Source organism: Tupaia chinensis, unplaced genomic scaffold (assembly GCF_000334495.1).
Source record: "Tupaia chinensis unplaced genomic scaffold, TupChi_1.0 Scaffold000567_2, whole genome shotgun sequence".
Taxonomy (NCBI): domain Eukaryota; kingdom Metazoa; phylum Chordata; class Mammalia; order Scandentia; family Tupaiidae; genus Tupaia; species Tupaia belangeri.
The window spans coordinates 36,483-54,415 of record NW_006160081.1 but is presented as its reverse complement, the minus strand read 5'-3'; the positions used below and the strand labels follow the sequence as shown (position 1 = coordinate 54,415).

The following is a 17,933-nucleotide window of genomic DNA, read 5'->3' as shown; positions in this document are numbered from 1 at the left end:
ATGTGACCCTCAGAAGGCTGGCCATTTTCTCAGTGCTTTAGAGACTAGTGATAACTTCGTCACTGATGCATTGTAGTGCTCAGCAACTTTTGCAGAGGCCGAATGGTGCGGGGAGAGGAGAGATGGTGGAGGTAAGCAAAAGGTCCAGGGCCTCAGGTGTTAAATCAATAGCTCAAGAGAGAACTCGTTGTCCAGAAAAGTACAGTTAGCAAACTGAGTTTCCTTTTGTTTTTTTGTTTTTTGGTTTTTGGTTTTTTTTAGAGAGAGATTTTTGCTATTGGGTGTGTGTGCTTGCAGGAGAGACAGAGAGACAGAAAGCAAGACACCTCCCCCCCACCAGAGGGGATGGCCACTTGGCAATCCCTTCTCCATTCTCCTCTTGGGATCTTAGGGATGCATGCACATGTGCCCAGTGTGAGTTTTAAGCCTCTAGGTCTGGGACTTGAACTGTGGTCAACTAGGTGGGAGTCCAGTGATGTAACCATTACGCCATCTGCTGGTCCCAAGCAGACTGAGGTTGTCTTTAAAAAAAAGTTTATTTCTTCCATCAGCAAAAGAGAAGGAGAAACAGCACCCCCAACAGTGTCCTGATGCCATGGTCCACCTCAGCCAGCCCCAGATCGTGGACACACATGTGCCCAGTGTATCCAGGGAGGTCTCCAAGTGTGAACCCAGCACCTTCCCACACCATCCTCCTCATGGAGTATCGTGTTTTACTGCTGCACCATCATCTGGCCCCAGTTTTTTTTCTTTTAAATAGATAAAGTATTCCTTGTGATTAAAAAAAAAAAAATCGCTCATGGAATCTCAGGTTTTTTTAAAAAGACGCTTCAAATGCTTTTTTTAAAAAAAGAATTATCTAACTTTATTTATTTATGTTAATTTGACCAGAGAGGGACAGAGCAAGAGAGAAAGTGAGGGAAAGCAGGAAAGCAAGCCTCCAGGTCTGGGACCTGAACCGTGGCCAGCCATGTGGGAGTACAGTGCCCTTAGCCGCTATGCCACCTGCCAGCCCCACCTTAAATGCTTTCTCCTGTGGTCTTTTTCCTCCTCATTTACAAATGAAAAGTAGTAGCTCATCTAGTGATGTGGGCTGGGTGGGCGGGTGGATGGGAGCCTGCCAGTCCCTTCCAGGAGTGCAGGAGACTCTGCCCCTCCTATCATAGCAGAAAGAACACTGGCCTTCAGGACACCGGGTCTTTCCTCCTCTGGTTATATACTCGGCAGAATTTTGGCTTCCATGTAATTCTAGGCATTAAGCTATTAGTATTTTATTTATTTGTCTGTTTGTTTTTGCTATAGAGCATGTGTGCTCACCAGGGAGCAAGAAAGTTATAAATCACGCCCCCTCCCCGGGGGATGGCCACACTGCAATGTCCTCCATTCTCCTCTAGAGATTTGGGGCACACACACACATGCACCCGGCATGATTTTCACACTGCCAGGTCTGTAACTCTAACTGCCCAGCTGGCCATGTGGGATCCAGTGCCTTAACCTCCATGCCACCCACTGGCCCTAGATATTCTTGTTTTAGATGTGTGTGAAAATTTTATATTAGGTCGTCAGAAAAATCGTGATGCATTTTTGCTTAGAAAAAAAATATGTATGACTTTTCCGATGACCCAATAGTTTGCGTGTCAGACTGCTCTCTTTTATCTACATCAAGTGCTATTAAATATGATGAAATGCCCTGCACAGCCGGCTCTCAGAAGTAAACGTGCCCTCTGTTTGGCTGCTCGTCCCTCTGAAGCAGGCCTCCAGCGCTTGGTTTTCATTAGTAAACGAGGGGCTTGGATGAAATGGCTGTGAGGGGCCCAGGCCAGCCTCGGAGTCAGAGACGTGCTTCTCTGATCCTATCCATTCGTTGTTGCTGAGTTCTCTGGATATTGAGGAAACTGCTCTCTTGGTAGACCCTGAATTATTTTTAATCATCTCTTTACCTCAGTTTCTTTAGTTCTGTTCCTATAATCTAGAATTAATATCTTGCCCCTTATTCTCTTTTTTTAGAGAGATTTTTCCTATAAGGCACATGCACTTGCCAGAGAGACAGAGACAGAGAAACAGAAAGCAAGAAATCACCCCTCCGGAGAAGCCCCTTTTCCTCTGTTCTTCTCTCAGGATTTTGGGCACTCACGCACATGCACACGCACCCGGAGTGAGTTTTAAGCCACTGGATCTGGGACTTGAACCATGGTCAACTACATAGGAGTCCAGTGACATAACCATTATGCTACCTGCTAGTACCATAACTTGCCTTTTCTAAGGTCTAATGTAGTTTCATTTGCTTTTCTTCTCTTTCTCTTTAATTTTTAATTTGCAAGAGGCCACATGTGCTTGTGGGGAGAGAAAGAGAAAGTGTGAAAGCACACCCTATGGGACATTGTCACACCACAATCCCTTCTTTTCCATCTCTCCCTCCTTTCAGGACTTTGGGCATGCACACACTCACGCCTCCTATGTTTCCGAAGCCGCAGGGTCCAGGACTCAAACCGCATGGTCAGCCACGTGGGACCCAGCTTCCTTAACCAGCACACTACAGGCTGGCCCTAATCTAGGGTTTTCTTTGGCTTAGTGATTTTTGTCTATACGAGATTTGTTTGCCATATGGGAATTTAAGTAATTGTTATGGGGTTTGAATATAACCTTTTACAAAGTTTTAAAAATTATTCATTCACCTTTTTGAAAATTTTTTTTAAAAAAAACCCAGATTCTTCCAGAGAAATGTAAAAAGATAAGATGTTTGCCCTCCTATATATATTTGAGTTCCTAGAGCCAGTCCTAATAGAGTCAAGGAAGGTGTGTGCTCTGTTAGCTAAGCCATGGGTTCTCACACAGGCACAGGTAGATTTCAGTGCCCACCCCGCAAGTTCCAAGCAGCAGATTTTGTTCATAAATCGGTTTCTAATTTTTTTGTGTCCAACAAAATAGAAGGAGGCATCCACTGAGTTGTTTGTTGATAGACTGTTAAAAATAATTTGGGGGCCAGCTCGGTGGTGCAGGAGTAATGCACTATTGAAGCAAAGCTGGATCCATGTGGAGGATCACGGGTTTGGTTCCCCAGTTGACCTGTACATGCTGGCACCCATGCCCATGATCCTGGCTGGCTAGAAAGGTTGGGGGGGGGAATCACCACCTGAGATTCTGTTGGGGGTGTTTTTCTCTCTGTCTCTCCCTCTCTGTCTCATCTTCTTTTTGTCACTCTCATGAAAGAAAGAAATATACTTAAAACAATTCTCGATGCTAGACTACTGTCTTATTTTTAGTATATAATTCAGAAGAAGTTCAGAGACTCGAGTGTCATTGTGATAACGAAATTCTTTCCATTCCCATCTACTTCGATGTATGTGAACAAAGTTTCTTGTCACTTACATATATCTCTAAAATGAAAAATGGGAGTAGAGTCTATACTAAACCATCTCATTCTGGTATTAAACAATCATCATCCACACATGCATGAATTATTTTGGGGAAAAGCCAGATATAATTATTTTTCATGCTTAAAAATGATTTTTCAGGACCAGCAGTTGGCATAATGGCTATGTCGCTGGACTCTCATGTAGTTGACCGCAGTTCAAGTCCCGGACCCCCCTCAACTCTGGGTGTGTGTGTGTGCTTGCCCAAGATCCCAAGAGGAGAATGGAGGAGAAGGGATTACAGCATGGCCATCCCCATGGGGTGATTTCTCACTTTCTGTCTCTCTGTCTCTCTCTGTTTTTCTGGTGAACGTACGTGCCCTATAGCAAAAAAAAAAAAAAAAAAAGATTTTTCAAATTTTTGATATATTTACATCTGTAGGTTTTGATCATTGGTATACTATTCAATCATAATAATTGGAATGATAACTTAATCCAGGAAAAAAATAAATTTATACTTAGAAACTTATGATTTCAAGAAACAACATAAACATTTTATATGCATATTTTTATGTCATAAAAAGATGATTAACATTAAAGACTTGATTGCATATTACAGTAAAATAAAATTCAGCAGTAAGATAATGAAAATTTGAATTCAAGGAGGAAAAGGAATAGTGTAAAATTCCAACTGTTGGGACCAGCAGTTGGCATAATGGCTGTGTCGCTAGACTCCCATGTAATCGATCACGGTTCGAGTCTCAGACCTGGTAGCTTAAACTCACGCTGGGTATGTGATTGTTTGATTGCATATTACAGTAAAATAAAATTCAGCAGTAAGATAATGAAAATTTGAATTCAAGGAGGAAAAGGAATAGTGTAAAATTCCAACTGTTGGGACCAGCAGTTGGCATAATGGCTGTGTCGCTAGACTCCCATGTAATCGATCACGGTTCGAGTCTCAGACCTGGTAGCTTAAACTCACGCTGGGTATGTGATTGTTATGCCCAAGATTCCGAGAGGAGAATGGAGGAGAAGGGATTGCAGCGTGGCCATCCTTCCTGGGGGTGAATTCTCTCTTTCTATCTCTCTGTCTCTCTCTATCTTTCTGGTGAGCGCATGTGCCCTATGGCAAAAACCTCTCCAAAAATTAAAAAAAAATTCCAACTGTTACGATATTAATGGTATGGGGCTGGCAGGTGGCATGATGGTTAAAGGCACTGGATTCTCACACGGCCAACTGTGGTTTGAATCCCAGATCTAGTGGCTTGCTTTCTCCCTTTCCCTTACTCTCTCTCTCTCTCGAGTCAGATTTAAAATAAATAAATAAATAACAAATGTAATTAAATAAATAAATTATTTTGAAAATATATTAATGCTATTTTCCTATGGAAGATAGTAGTTGTAAAAATTGCTGAGGCAATCAAATTTATATTGAAATATTTAAGAAAGCAATATAAGTTATATTTTCTAATATTAATGTTTAGAATATAACAGAAATTACACCTGTTGTCTTTAAAATTAACAGAAATTTTTAGATGTCAAGTTATGAAATGAAAGGGGATCTATGTGGGTTTCCAAAATTATTTTAAGATGTATGCTGGCAAAACACTGTAAAGACCAGCAGCCTCATAAATATATCATTTTGGGGGTCAGCCTTAGAGCACAGCAGGTAAGCCATGTGCATAGGGAACCAGACCCCACATGGCTGACTGCAATTTGAGTCCAGGCCTTGATAGCTTGAAAAACATGCTGAGCACATGTGTGTGCATGGCCAGGATCCTCTTGGGATGGAGAAATGGAGGAAAAGGTATTGTAGTATGGCCACACCCCATTGGGAGGTGCTTTCTCTTTCTCTTTCTCTCTCTCATGAGTGCATGTGCCCCGTGAAGACACACACACATGTAATGTTTTTTAGAAAGGTTTTTGCTATAGGGTGCATGCACTCACCAGAGAGACAGAGACAGAGAGACAAAAAGCGAGAAATTACTCCCCAGGGGGGATAGCCACACCTCAGTCCCTTCTCCTGCGTTCTCCTCTCAGGATCCTGGGCACGCAGGCACACATGCCCGGCATTGAGTTTAAGCCACCGGGTCCGGGACTCGAACTGTGGTCGACTACATGGGAGTCCAGCGACATAGCCATTATGCCAACTGCTGGTTCCCACACATATAATTTTATGCTTACATATGTATACGTTAATTTCTAAAAGTGATATTGATATATTTGAGAGTGTACGCATTTCCATTTTGTGGCAGTCATTGCCAAATGGCATTACAGAAAGGTTGTGCCAATTTACATTCCTCTGAGTAATAGTATAGTGTAATTTCCATTTCCAATAAACAAATACATTATTTGTCTTCCTTTTTTTTTAAGTTTATTTCTCCCATGAGAAAAAGAGAAAGTAAAAGGAGAGGGAGAAGTAGAGAGAGAGAGAGCACCCCAAAAGGGTTCTCATACTACAGTCCACCCCTAGCCTTAGCCAGCCCCACATCATGGGCACGCATGCGCCCAGCGTAATCAGGGAGATCTCCAAACTTGAATGGGAGCCTTCCCACGTGGGATTGCCTCACAGAGTATCCCACTTTACAGCTGCACTACTACCCAGCCCCTATGAAATACATTATTTACTAAATAATTTCGCATAGCAAATTTAGGCCCATAGTGAGCAGCTTTCAAAGGAATGCAAATGTGGAAAGCCATGGTGCTCCTCCTTAACATTGCTCCTCATCCATCCAAGTGAGTCACTTCCTGTCCCCAACGCTAGACTTCACTCCCTCACCTCTTACCCCATCTACGTAGATCCCCATGCCGCCATCGCTAAGTTCATCCTCCGTCTTTCTCTCATAGTAATCAGTGGAATTTGAACTTCTACACGGAAGTCTGTCTCTCTCGGTGAGGTCTAAGCTCCACGTGGGCAAGGACTGTGGCTGTTCTTTTTCACCCCTGTGTGCCCTGTGCCTAGCCCAGGGCAGGATCGTAGTGCCTGCTCAGTAAATGTGCACTGTAGGAATGGACTGAGCATAAATGAGAAGAAATGCAAAGAGGCAGGGCCGTGATGCAGATCTCTGTTGTCATGTGTGACTATTTAAATCTAATAAGGAGTTGCACTTACCCATGTTCCATGCAGCCAGCACAGGGGCCACGCGGGGCTAGTGGGCGTCACATCAGGTAGTCCAGACACAGACGTCTGTCGTCGCTGTCAGCTTTGTTGGGCGGCGTTGATGTAGAGTGATTGCACTTTCACCTCAAAACTGCCACTATGCCTGCATACTATAGATACTTTAATAAATGTGTCGCTGAGCTAGTGCGTAAATGAACTCTCTAGTTCCCACTCTTATTCTTCAGCTACACTTCTCAATGTAGAAGTTACCTTGTAAAAGTTATTTTGTACTAAATAGCCACACATTCTCCCTATTTTTTCTGCTAATTCCAGATTCTTATCATTTCTCGTGCCTGGGTGAGAGAGGGAGAGAACCCTCCAAGATGACCTGGTCATGCCACATCCCTTTTCCATCCATTTCTTCCTCCTTCTGGATCCTGGCCACATGTGCACATGCCCGGGATGTTTCTCAAGCCACCAGGACCAGGATTCAAACCCCAATTGTCCATGCTCCCTCTGCACAGCACTTAACCACTGCGCTCCAGGTCCAGACCCAAATGTCCTCTCTTAACTTACCGAACAGCTTACATTTTGTCCTAGAGATTTCCTTCAAGAAGCAAGCCTTTGTTTCTGCCCATTTAAAAACATGTTTGAATAAAATAGGGTGGGGGATGCAATATGTTATCACAGTATAGAGAGGTTTCTGCACAGGAGAAAATGAAGTTTCCTAGTAAATTCTTTTTTTTTTTTTTAGAGGTTTTTGCTATAGGGCGCGTGCGCTCACCAGACAGACAGAGAGAGACATAGAGACAGAAAGCGAGAAATCACCCCCCAGGGGGGATGGTCACGCCGCTATCCCTTCTCCTCCATTCTCCTCTGGGGATCTTGGGCACGCATGCACATGCGCCCGGCGTGAGTTCTAAGCCACCGGGTCCAGGACGTGAACCACGGTCAACTACGTGGGAGTCCAGCGACATAGCCATTATGCTAATTGCTGGTTCCCACATTTCCTAGTAAATTCTTGATCTTTTTTTTTGGAGAGGTTTCTGCCTATAGGGCGCATGTGCTCACCAGAAAGACAGAGAGAGACAGAGAGAAAGCGAGAAATCACCTCCCAGGGGGGATGGCCACGCCGCAATCCTCTTTCCTCCATTCTCCTCTCGGGATCTTGGGCACGCATGCACACACGCCTGGTGTGAGTTTAAGCCACTGGGTCCAGGACTCGAACTTTTTCTGCCTGTCCAGTGCTCTGTAGTAGAAAGAATCCATGGGGATGAATCTATAGGTGGGCTCTGTCACTTTCTGGTAGTGACCTTGAGCAAGTTTTTGACCCTCTGACTCTCCATCTTTCCCTTTTAGAAAGATGGATCCACACAGCATGAATTTTTGCAAGAACGAAATTGTGTGTGTGTGTGTGTGTGTGTGTGTGTGTAAAGCTCATCATAGTGGAGTGGGGTTCAGAACAGTAGCTCAAAATGTTTTCAGCAGCTTGGGGCCAGCAGGTGACGTGATGGTTAAGGTGCTGGACTCCTACATGGCTGACTGCAGTTCGAGTCCTGGACCTGGTGACTTATAAATTATGTCAGGTGCATGTGCATGTGTGCAAAATCCCAGGAGGAGAATGGAGGTGAAGAGATTGAGGCATGGCCATCCCCCGAGGAGTGAGTTCTCACTTTCTGTCTCACTGTCTCTGTCGCTGACAAGCACATGCACCCTATGGCAAAAATCCAGAACAACGATAAATGTGTTCACCAACTTGTGCCTTGCAGACTTCACACCTGGATTATAAATGGAAGCACAGTGGCTAACCTGGTTATATCCTTATGTGTTTTAGAGGGCTTATTTTTCTGCAGAATCAAATCATTGCTGTCCTTTTGGTTACTGACTTAGCTAACACGGGTGTCCGTGTGACGCCCAACCAAGGGCCCGACCTTGTAGTGTGCACGTATTTTCCACACTAGTCAAATGATTGCCACACCAGGTGAGATTCCCTCCTGATCAGACTGCCTTTGATGCTTCTTCGTTGCACAAAGGTACCTATAGCCCTGTGGGCTTAGGGTATTCTCTTCTTAAATCTTTTTAGAAAAAGATCCTAGTGCTGCTCTTAGATCCCTGTCCCCATATCCCACAACCCCATGAATGCTTTGGGGAAACAAAATTCGAGCTATGAGATTTGAAAGAATTTTCGTGTCATTTCTTATTTACAGAAGAATAACCCTGTGAAACTCATGACTCAGATAATTCTCTTGGGTTTTGTTTGTTTGTTTGTTTGTTTGTTTGTTTGTTTGTTTTGGTTTTGGTGGAAAAACTGAAGCCCAGGCGGGTTGTTTGTTCATTTCTTTATTGGACACTCAGTGCAAGCCAAGAGTGATGCTAGGCCTGGGAAAACAGAGAGAAAAGCCACAGCTGGTGGGCGAGACAGCCGAGTCTACAAGGGCTGTCAGGACAGGGTGTTAAATGCCAGGTCAGAGTGAGGGTGAGTAAGGGAGCACCCCACCCAGGCTTTAGGGTGCAGCCTGGCTCTTTGGAAGAGGTCCCACTTGTGGAGCCAAGCCTCGATGGCACCGAAGGAATTAGGGAGGAGGGGTAACCCTGGAGGTATGCACTGTGATTGGCACTTCACACCATCTCTCTGGTGGCAGCAAGTGGGGTGGCGAGGAGCTTGAGGTGAGAAACCCGTTACAGTGGTTCCAGGCACGAAATTCTGCGGCCTTAATGATCTGACCAAGGTGGGAAGGAGAAGGGATGGCGTCCAGAGATGTTGGGAGGGAATGACACTGCCAGGCTTTGGCGATAGGAGACTTCCATCTTATGGCTCTTTTTTTGAGTCTGGAGCAGCGAGCTATAATGAATGAACAGAGCCATTTAGGAGCGCTCAAACGGTTCCATTGGTGACAGCTGGCTTGCTCAGACATGTGACTATTTCTCCCCTGTGTTTTCACTGGATGTTCTTTAGGTCACCTGTGGTCACTGGTACCATTCTTCCCATCTGTGGAAAATGAGGCTACATGTTCTAATTGAACTAAATAGGGCGTGACTGGAGCCGATGGAAATTGGGCAATTCCAGGTGCCACAGAGCGTCCAAGGCGCTTTCCAGGGTGATTCCCTCGTGTCCAATGCGACGTATCCCTGTGTCTGCAGAGGGTGTGTCTTCCAAGTGGCACAAAAGTCAAGAGCCTCTCGTCCTTATGAAACTAACTTTTAAAAATACTCCAGCGTTTGCCAGTCCAATAGCTTTGGACTGCGTTATGGGCATTAAAACCGTGCTCTATTAAGAGGTAAAATTCCCATTCATGCTGAGAAAGCTCATATCAAGTTTCAGCTTGATTCATTTCAAAACCACTATGAAAATTGGGACATTTTCTTTACCCCACAGTGGGTTAGTCATGGAAATTCTGCCTTAATCACAGCTACCACAGCCACAGTCATGAGGAACATGCTCGGTGCCCCTCACTAGTTCGTTACGGGACAGTATTGGGGTGTCTCCCCTGTCCAAAAGCAGTCAGTTACGGTTGTGCAAACAGACTGGGGTAACCTGAGGTCCTCTTTTCAGCAAGTGACCTCATACTTAATACACCTCTTTTTTTCTTTTAGGTTTTTGCCATAGGGTGCATGCACTTGCCAGAAAGAGACAGAGACAGCAAAAGGGGAAGTAAGAAATCAACCCCCGTCCCCATGGGGATGGCCACGCCGCCACCCCTTCCCCTCCACTTTCCTCTCAGGATTTTGGGCATACGTGCACATGCGCCCAGCATGAGTTTCAAGATACCGGGTCCAGGACTTAAACCATCATCGGCCACGTGGGAATCCAGTGCCATAACCATCACGCTACCTGCTGGCTCCCCATCTTTTTCTTTCCAAAAACTGCTCCTTCCAAGCTAAAACTCTAGGGAAGTTCAACTGAGCTTACCTGTACGTTAGGAAGTGAAGACTGGGTCTTCCTCCGGGCCCTTCCTCTTATTCTTGAGCGACAGAAACAAGGTGATTTCAGCAGTCTTCCCTGGAGACTCTTGCTAAGTATGGCCAGGTTTCGGTGTGTATGGTGTGTGCATGTGCGTGTGTGTGTGTGTGTGTGTGTGTGTGTAGGTATTTTTAGTGCAAACTTTAGCCAGCAAAATGAAATGGGCCAGCCCAGCTTTCTCTGCAGCCCTAAGCCTCAGCCTCATGTCCCACTAGCAGCCATCTCTGTAAGCTACACTCCCGGGATAAGGTTTTCTTGAGATGACTTTTCACTCGTTTGCTTATTTCTTCAGTGCCAGAATATCAAGTGTATTTTCCCTGGAAATGTGCTAGACGTTGAGGACGCACAGATGAGTGCCTGCCCTGCTGGGGCTCACAGGCTAAGTGTGGGAGACAGCATGCCTCTGAGTCATCTCGAAAGTGTAATTCATTACAGACTGCCACCCTGCATATGGCCAAACCCTGAACTCCCAAGTGGACTCATTAACTGTTTCAGTGGGCCGAGGCGGGTAGGCGGGAGCCAAGGCAGTGTCCTCCTTAGAGTCCTGGCAGATGTTTCCTGGGGTGAACTTGTCCATCCCTGCATGCCAAGTCCATCCCAGAGGGGTTCTGAGGCCATTCACTCCCCTTGATCCCCACACTCCTGTCCCATCGCACTGTGCGTGCTGCGTCACTTGGGCCTCCTCCTCGCTCCTACCTTAGTGTGTCTGGCCTGTCACCAGTCACCTGATTCTTTGGCCACCACTTTCATCAAGTGTTCCAGCACCTCTTGCCACCCCCAAATCTGGCCAGTACCCCCAGCTAGACATTGGAGAACCTACCTTGCAGATGAGCTTTATTCCTTGCAGCTCACCGTCGCAGGCTTCCTCCTCATGGGCCCTCTCCTCTCCCCCACCGCTCCACTTGGTCAAATTCTTCTTTATTCCTCCTTCCCCTCAGCCCCCGGCCTCTGCTAGGGCAGTATTTCTCAGGCTTTGTTGCATGTTAATATCACTTAGGGAGATAGACCCCCTACCCGTGCTCAGGCTGTACCCCATGTCAGTTGAGTCAACTCCTTGGGTGGGATCCAGGGATGAATCTTTTTGAAGAGGTTTTTGCCTCAGGGCACTTGTGCTCACCGGAGAGAGACAGAGACAGTGAGAGGGAAAGCGAGACATCATCTCCCCCAGGGAGGATGGCCATGCCACAATCCCTTCTCCTTCATTTTCCTCGCTGGATTTGGAGCACACGTGCACATGTGCCTGGCGTGATTTTCAAGCCACCAGGTCCAAACCAGGACTCAAACCTCAGTCGGCCATGTGGGAGTCCAGCGACATAACTGCTGTGCCATCTGCTGGCCCCCGGGGTTGAATTTTAACTGTGCAGGTAATTCCGCTCTGCAGCCAAGGAGGAAAATCAGTTGGCTAGCCTTCAGTTGTTCCTTCATCCCTTCACTCTACTCAGGTTTTGCCTCCAGAGCTCATTTTCGTTTTTGGACAGAGCAATGACAATAGGTTGTCCAGCTCGGCTGGTTAGCTCGTTGGCAGCGGCCTGCTTGCCCGGCCCTCTCTGCCACCTCCTCCCTCTGGCCACCTGCTCAGCATCGGCTCGTCAGCTTAGTGTCGTCTCCTTTCCCCAGGCTTCCTCTGCTCCTCACTGTGCCTCCTGCCCCCCACCACCACCAATCAGCCTCACCACCCACCAGCAAACCTCCCTGCCCTGAACCCTGCTTCCTCCTTCAGAGCAGTTGGGGATCTGCGAAGACGACTCACTAAACTGACCATTCGTAGAGTGTGTGAAAGGGTGTTTGTGTTGCACGTCTCTGTAATAGCAAACAGTGGGGTGGGGTGACAGCTGCTAAGACACTGTGCTCTTTGGGCCGAAACCACGTAGGAGGCCTCGGGGTCAGTTTCTGGCCCAACCAAAAGGCGGACATGGTGGTGTGTGCCTGTAATCCCAGTGACTTGAGGAGAGTGAGGCAGGAGGATTGGGAATGCGAAGCTGGCCACGGAAACATAGCGAGAGCGTATGGAAAGAGCTGAGTGTGGTGGCACTTGCCTGTAGTCCCAGCTGGGAGGCTAGGCAGAAAGATTGCAGCAGAAAGACCCTGTCTAAAAGAAAAAAAAAAAACTGGAGAGGGGAATGATTTGGAAACTATGCAACAAAAAAGGATTGATTAAGTAATCATGAAGTGCGGTGCAACAGAAGGCTATACAACAGTCCAAATATTTGTGGAGAATTTTTGGAGACAAGGCATATAAGGCTGAGTGAAGTAAACAGAGTGCAATATTGCATATAGTATGAGCTGTACTACCTATTTATAGAAAAAAGCCTGGAAGGGAACCAGCAGTTGGCATAATGGCTATGTTGCTGGACTCCCCTGTAGTCGACCTCAGTTCAAGTCCCGGACCTGGTGGCTTAAACTCATGCCGAGTGCATGTGCGTGCGTGCCCAAGATCCTGAGAGGAGAATGGAGGAGAAAGGATTGCTGTGTGGCCATCTCCCCTGGAGGGAGATTTCTCGCTTTCTGTCTCTCTGTCTCTGTCTCTCTGGCAAGCGCACACACCGTATAGCAAAAACCTCTCAAAAAAAGAAAAGAAAGAAAAACACCTGGAGGAAAATACATCAAAAAACTAATAGTGGTCACTTTGATGTAGTAAGATTGTAGTTGACTGTCTTTTGTTACAATTCCACATTCTTTAAAAAATATATACATTAAACATGTATTACTTTTGTAATTGAATCAAAAGTGATTTTAAAAGGTTGGATGGAAGATGATGGCTTTTGCATCAATCCAAGTGTGTAATGGGGAATTTCCATTTCAGATAACATGGAGTTGGTAGAGACGACACCTGGGGTGGAGTCTGGAGGGAAACTTTTTTGAAAAATATAATTCTTGGAGCCGGCAGGTGGAATGGCTGTTAAGGCACTGGACTCCTGTATGGTTCGAGTCCTGGACCTGGCGACTTGCTTTCCCACTTTCCTTTTCTTTCTCTCTCTGTCTCTGGTCAAATTTATGTGTGTGTGTGTGTGTGTGTGTATAAGTGTATATATACATATATATATACAAATTTATATGTATACGCATATTTGTTATAATAATAACAAATAGAAAAATATGATTCTCTTCAACGGAAGGCCCTGAGAGGTACAGCTCTGGAGAAGTACATCCCAGCGGTGGGGATCTTTGCCATCCTCTGGCCCAGGGTTCTCCCAGTGCACTGTTGAGCAGCTGAGAGGGGGGCCCTTTCTGAGCCTTGTTCAAATGCTAGATGCTGATCGGTTCCCTTTAGCCTCAGAGCACCACTGATTCGTGTGTGTGTGTGTGTGTGTGTGTGTGTGTGTGTGCATGCACACGCTTGCCCATGTGTGTGCTATCTCTGCAGATGGTTAACCTCTGGTTATATTTGCCTTGCCCTGTTAAGAGGAGTTAATTAAGTAATTTTTCATTCACCAGGTGCTAGAATAATGTCACTTAACATAATCCCAAGTGTAATGTAATGGCTTCTCCTGACCAGTGACTTGTGCTTAGTTTTGCATATTCCACTAGAGGAATTATTTTGCAGATAACGCCTGCCTGTTCATTACTTGACTAAAGCTGCCACATTGCCAGACCATTATTATAGCCATCAGCACAAGAGTTCTTCCCAAAATAAGAGGGGGATGTACACACATAATTTTATTTTTAACTTCTCTATTCTGAACTAGCTTGTTTGCAGTTCTGGTAGTTAGGATGCTTTCTGCTACATCTAAATAATATCTGATTAAAACTTGCTGAAGTTACAGGGATTGGTCCATTTCACATGGTAAGAAGTCTAGGCACTGGATTATTCCGTGGTTGGTGGGCAGCTCATTGGGGTTCTGAGTCACTCGGGCGCTTTCCATTTTTCTGCATTGCCATCGTCAAGAGTTCCAAGAACGTTGGTCTTGCCTTCCTTCATGATCATCACATGGCTGCCATGGCTCCAGGCATCCTATCCTGACACGGTAGCATCCCAAGCAGGAAGGAGTATGGACAGCAATACAAAAGGTCTTCTCTTTTCCTATCCAAAGAGGAAATCTTTCCCAGAGGTTCACAGGAGACTTCCTTTCATTTCTCAGTCATCCAAATTGGGCTACACACCTGCCTCGAGACCAGGCATGGCAAAGAAGAACAGATTATCATCATTGGCTTAAACCAAACATGGCCCAGCCCAGAGACTGGGCATGTTGTTTTCAAGTAAGATTAAAGGAATGCTTTGAGAAGGCAACGTCTGCCATGGCATTTAAAACTACACTGTAAAGTTGCATGTAATCCAATGTAATATAAAGAAGATTAAAAAAAAAAGACGTGATATACTTGATAGGAAGAAATGATGTCACCCCTGTCACAAGCAATAATGACTCTCAGGGTCAGTGCCTTTTTTTTTTCTTTCATTTATTTGCAAAGCCCTGCAACTACACAAATAAAAAGCATGTTTTTTCTTTTAGAAATTATTTTTGCTATAGGATGCAAGCACTCATCAGAGAGACAGAGATAGACAGAGAGGCAGAAAGTGAGAAATAAACCCTCCAGGGGATATGGCCATACTACAATCCCCTCTCCTTCATTCTCTTCTCGGGGTTTTGGACACACACACACACAGACACACACACACACACACACAGACATCACACTTCTGGAAATCTCCAGAAACTTACAGAACTGGTAACCCCTTGGCTATTGTTTGAGGAGGGCAAAATAAAGGCAGAGACCTTCCTATGGACGCCAGTCAGGCGCAGTGATGATGGAACGGAATTACTCCACTTTCCCTTGAGCTTCGTCACTGGTATGTAAGCTCTCTGAGGGGAGGGTTCCTCCCTACCACAATTGCGGGTAGCCTTAGTATGTAGCACTCCATGAGGCACAGAGTAGGTGCTCGTAGCAGTGAAGTGAATGCGTGAGCAGACTGACAACGGAAGAAGACCATGTCTCCATTAGAAACGGAACGGGGTCGGGCTCTGGGGGTTACCTGAAGAAGTAAAAGCTTGCTCTCCTCTCGGGAGCTTATAGTCTAAGGTCAGGTAGGAGCTTTAGCCAAGCTATTATGGCACCACTAGAGGAGAGGCCTGCCCCCTTTTCTTTTTCTTACTTTTTTTTTTTTAATCAACTGCCAGTATTCACTTGCCCATGGCTCTTGTACCTTATGATAACTGCCTTTTGTGTGGGGACTGCAAGAACATTTTATCTACTAAAATGGACTTGGATTTGTGGAAGAAAGAGGATTTTTCCTTTAATCCTCTTTCTGTAGCTTTTTAAAGATTTATGGATATAGCTGTTGAAGGGAAAAATAAAAATCATGTTTCTATCTCCTGCATGCTAGCTTGTTAAATTGAAGAGGAAATGATGGTCTCATCCAGCTTGAGTCACATTTATTGAATGACCAGAGGTGTAAACAGTCTTTATAAAAGATGAAGTCTAACCCAGGCAGAAAGGAGGATGTTTTAAGGAAAAGAGGTGCTTGTGACATAAGAACATTGTCTCACTCCTATTTTTGCTCTTAAAAATCTGTTTTACTTTTGTTTTAGACCTAGAAGGTTTTGACTCCGTGGTATCATCTACTGAGAAACTCAGTCACCCAACCACAAGCAGACCAAAAGCTACAGGGAGGCGGCCTCCGTCCCAGTCTCTCACATCTGTAAGTGTCTCCTCCAAGTGTCCCTGTACTTCTCGAAAGCTGGGAAACAGGGAAGATTAGAGACTCTCGCTACAGACTCTTCTTCAAGTGGCTAGTTCGAGGACACCCCGGGGGAGAGAGGCCACGAGATATACTGCCAACCAGAAGTGCTTCGTGAGTCTGTTTGTATCAAGCAGGTTTTCTTCGTTTGTTCTTTGTGTTTCTGCCCGCAAGGTGGGCACTACCTATTCCCACCTTCCTTTGCTTTTATTCTAGACTGATTCTTGTTTTGAACCAGAAATGGAATTTGTAAGAAAAAAAAAAATGTCATGTTTTATGCTGGGGAAAGGAAAGCGAGCCTGGCTTGTTTATAAACAAAAGAAATTCGACTAAATAAAGATCTGCCGACACACAGTGCTAGGCAGTGGCCAAGCCTTTCTCTCCCAAAGCCCCGTCACCTGCACCCCTGCACGCCATGTATACCTTCAGGAGGTTGTTTTTAAATGTGTGAGGCACTTGGTCATGAAGGAAGGAGTGATCAGAACACTGGGGATAAGCCATGGAAGCTTTTCGTCGGGGTCATTTCGGATGACTTATTCAAAACCTGTCACCTATTTATTGTACCAAATTCAAACAATGAAGTGAATAAAAAGAAAGTTACCTAATAATACTCCTGCTCCCCAGAGCAAAAACTGTTACCTCCTGCTACCTCTCTTTAGCTCTTTAAAAAATATTCTGGAGCCAGCCAGTGGCATGATAATTAAGGTAGCTGGATCCTACATGGCCGATGGCATAGTCGAGTCCAAGACCCAGCAACTTGGAAAACATGCTGGGTGTATGTGTGTGCATGCTCAAAATCCTAAGAAGAGAATGGAGGAGAAGGGATTGCAGTGTGACCATCCCCCCGGGGGTGATTTCTCGCTTTTCCTCTCTCTGTCTCTCTCTCTCCAGCAAGCACACATGCCCTATAGCAAGGTTTTTTTTAAATCTATTTATACATATAAAATTATTTCTTCAAAAATGGGATCACGTAGTATACATCGTTTTGGCCCTTGTTCCCCTCCCCCTTGTCTTGCACACTTTCATCCTCAGTCACTCCCATCACACACATTTAATGGCCACCTACTGTTGAAACCTGTGAATATGTGAGCGTTTTCTTAGCCACTGTACTGCTCTTGGGCATTTAGGTTGTTTCCAGTTCTTCATTATAAGTAATACTCAAGTGACTGCCACTGTAGACAACTCTTGATACTGCCCCAAATTATTCACTTAGGTAAAAAAAGCTTTCTGAATGTGGTTAAAAGAGAAACTCATGGTTTGCTTTCACCATAGCTTGCAAACTTTCCCTCCACAAAAGTTGAGTTTTCCTTTTCAAGCTGTATTGTGTATGTGTGTGTGTATGTGTGTGTGAGAGAGAGAGAGAGAGAGATCTACCTGTCTGTCTCTGTATCTCTGTATATCACATTGCCTTGTTCCCGTGGGTGTAAGGCCTTTTAACCTCCACCACATACACCAAGAAATTAACCTTTTCCAAGTTTCCCAGGATAATTTCTATTTTCACCTCATTACTAATCCCACCTAAGGTGTCATCGTTTAGAAGAAAAAGAATGCCACTTGCTTTGAGTCTCTTCTCTCATATCCACAGAGTCTAGAGGTGTGGTTTGAGTCATCCTGCTTTTCTTCTTTGTATGAAATAAAGCTAACTTCATACTGGCACATTTTGGGGAGACACACTTGAGGAAAGTGGCTTACTTACTCGCTGTTGGATAGAGTTCTATGTTGACAGCACTCTCTGCTCTCATCTCTCCACATTTCACCCCAGCAGGCCTCATACGCAGATGACCTATTTAATTGTTCATCATATCTCTATATTTTGACTTTCAATCCTCCTACATCTTCTCT

The 17,933-nt window shown here is 45.2% G+C and overlaps 1 protein-coding gene across 4 annotated transcripts in view; it reads left to right on the top strand.

Moving 5' to 3' along the window:
- The window catches only part of SH3KBP1 (SH3 domain containing kinase binding protein 1), a gene marked incomplete at its 5' end in the record, with an annotated part of 236,129 nt that overhangs the window by 205,374 nt on the left and 12,822 nt on the right, over positions 1-17,933 (top strand). For all 4 annotated transcript variants that reach the window (XM_027775482.1, XM_014591386.1, XM_006157986.2 and 1 more), the window contains 1 exon segment: positions 15,943-16,052. In XM_027775482.1, coding sequence (XP_027631283.1) covers positions 15,943-16,052 — 110 coding nt within the window.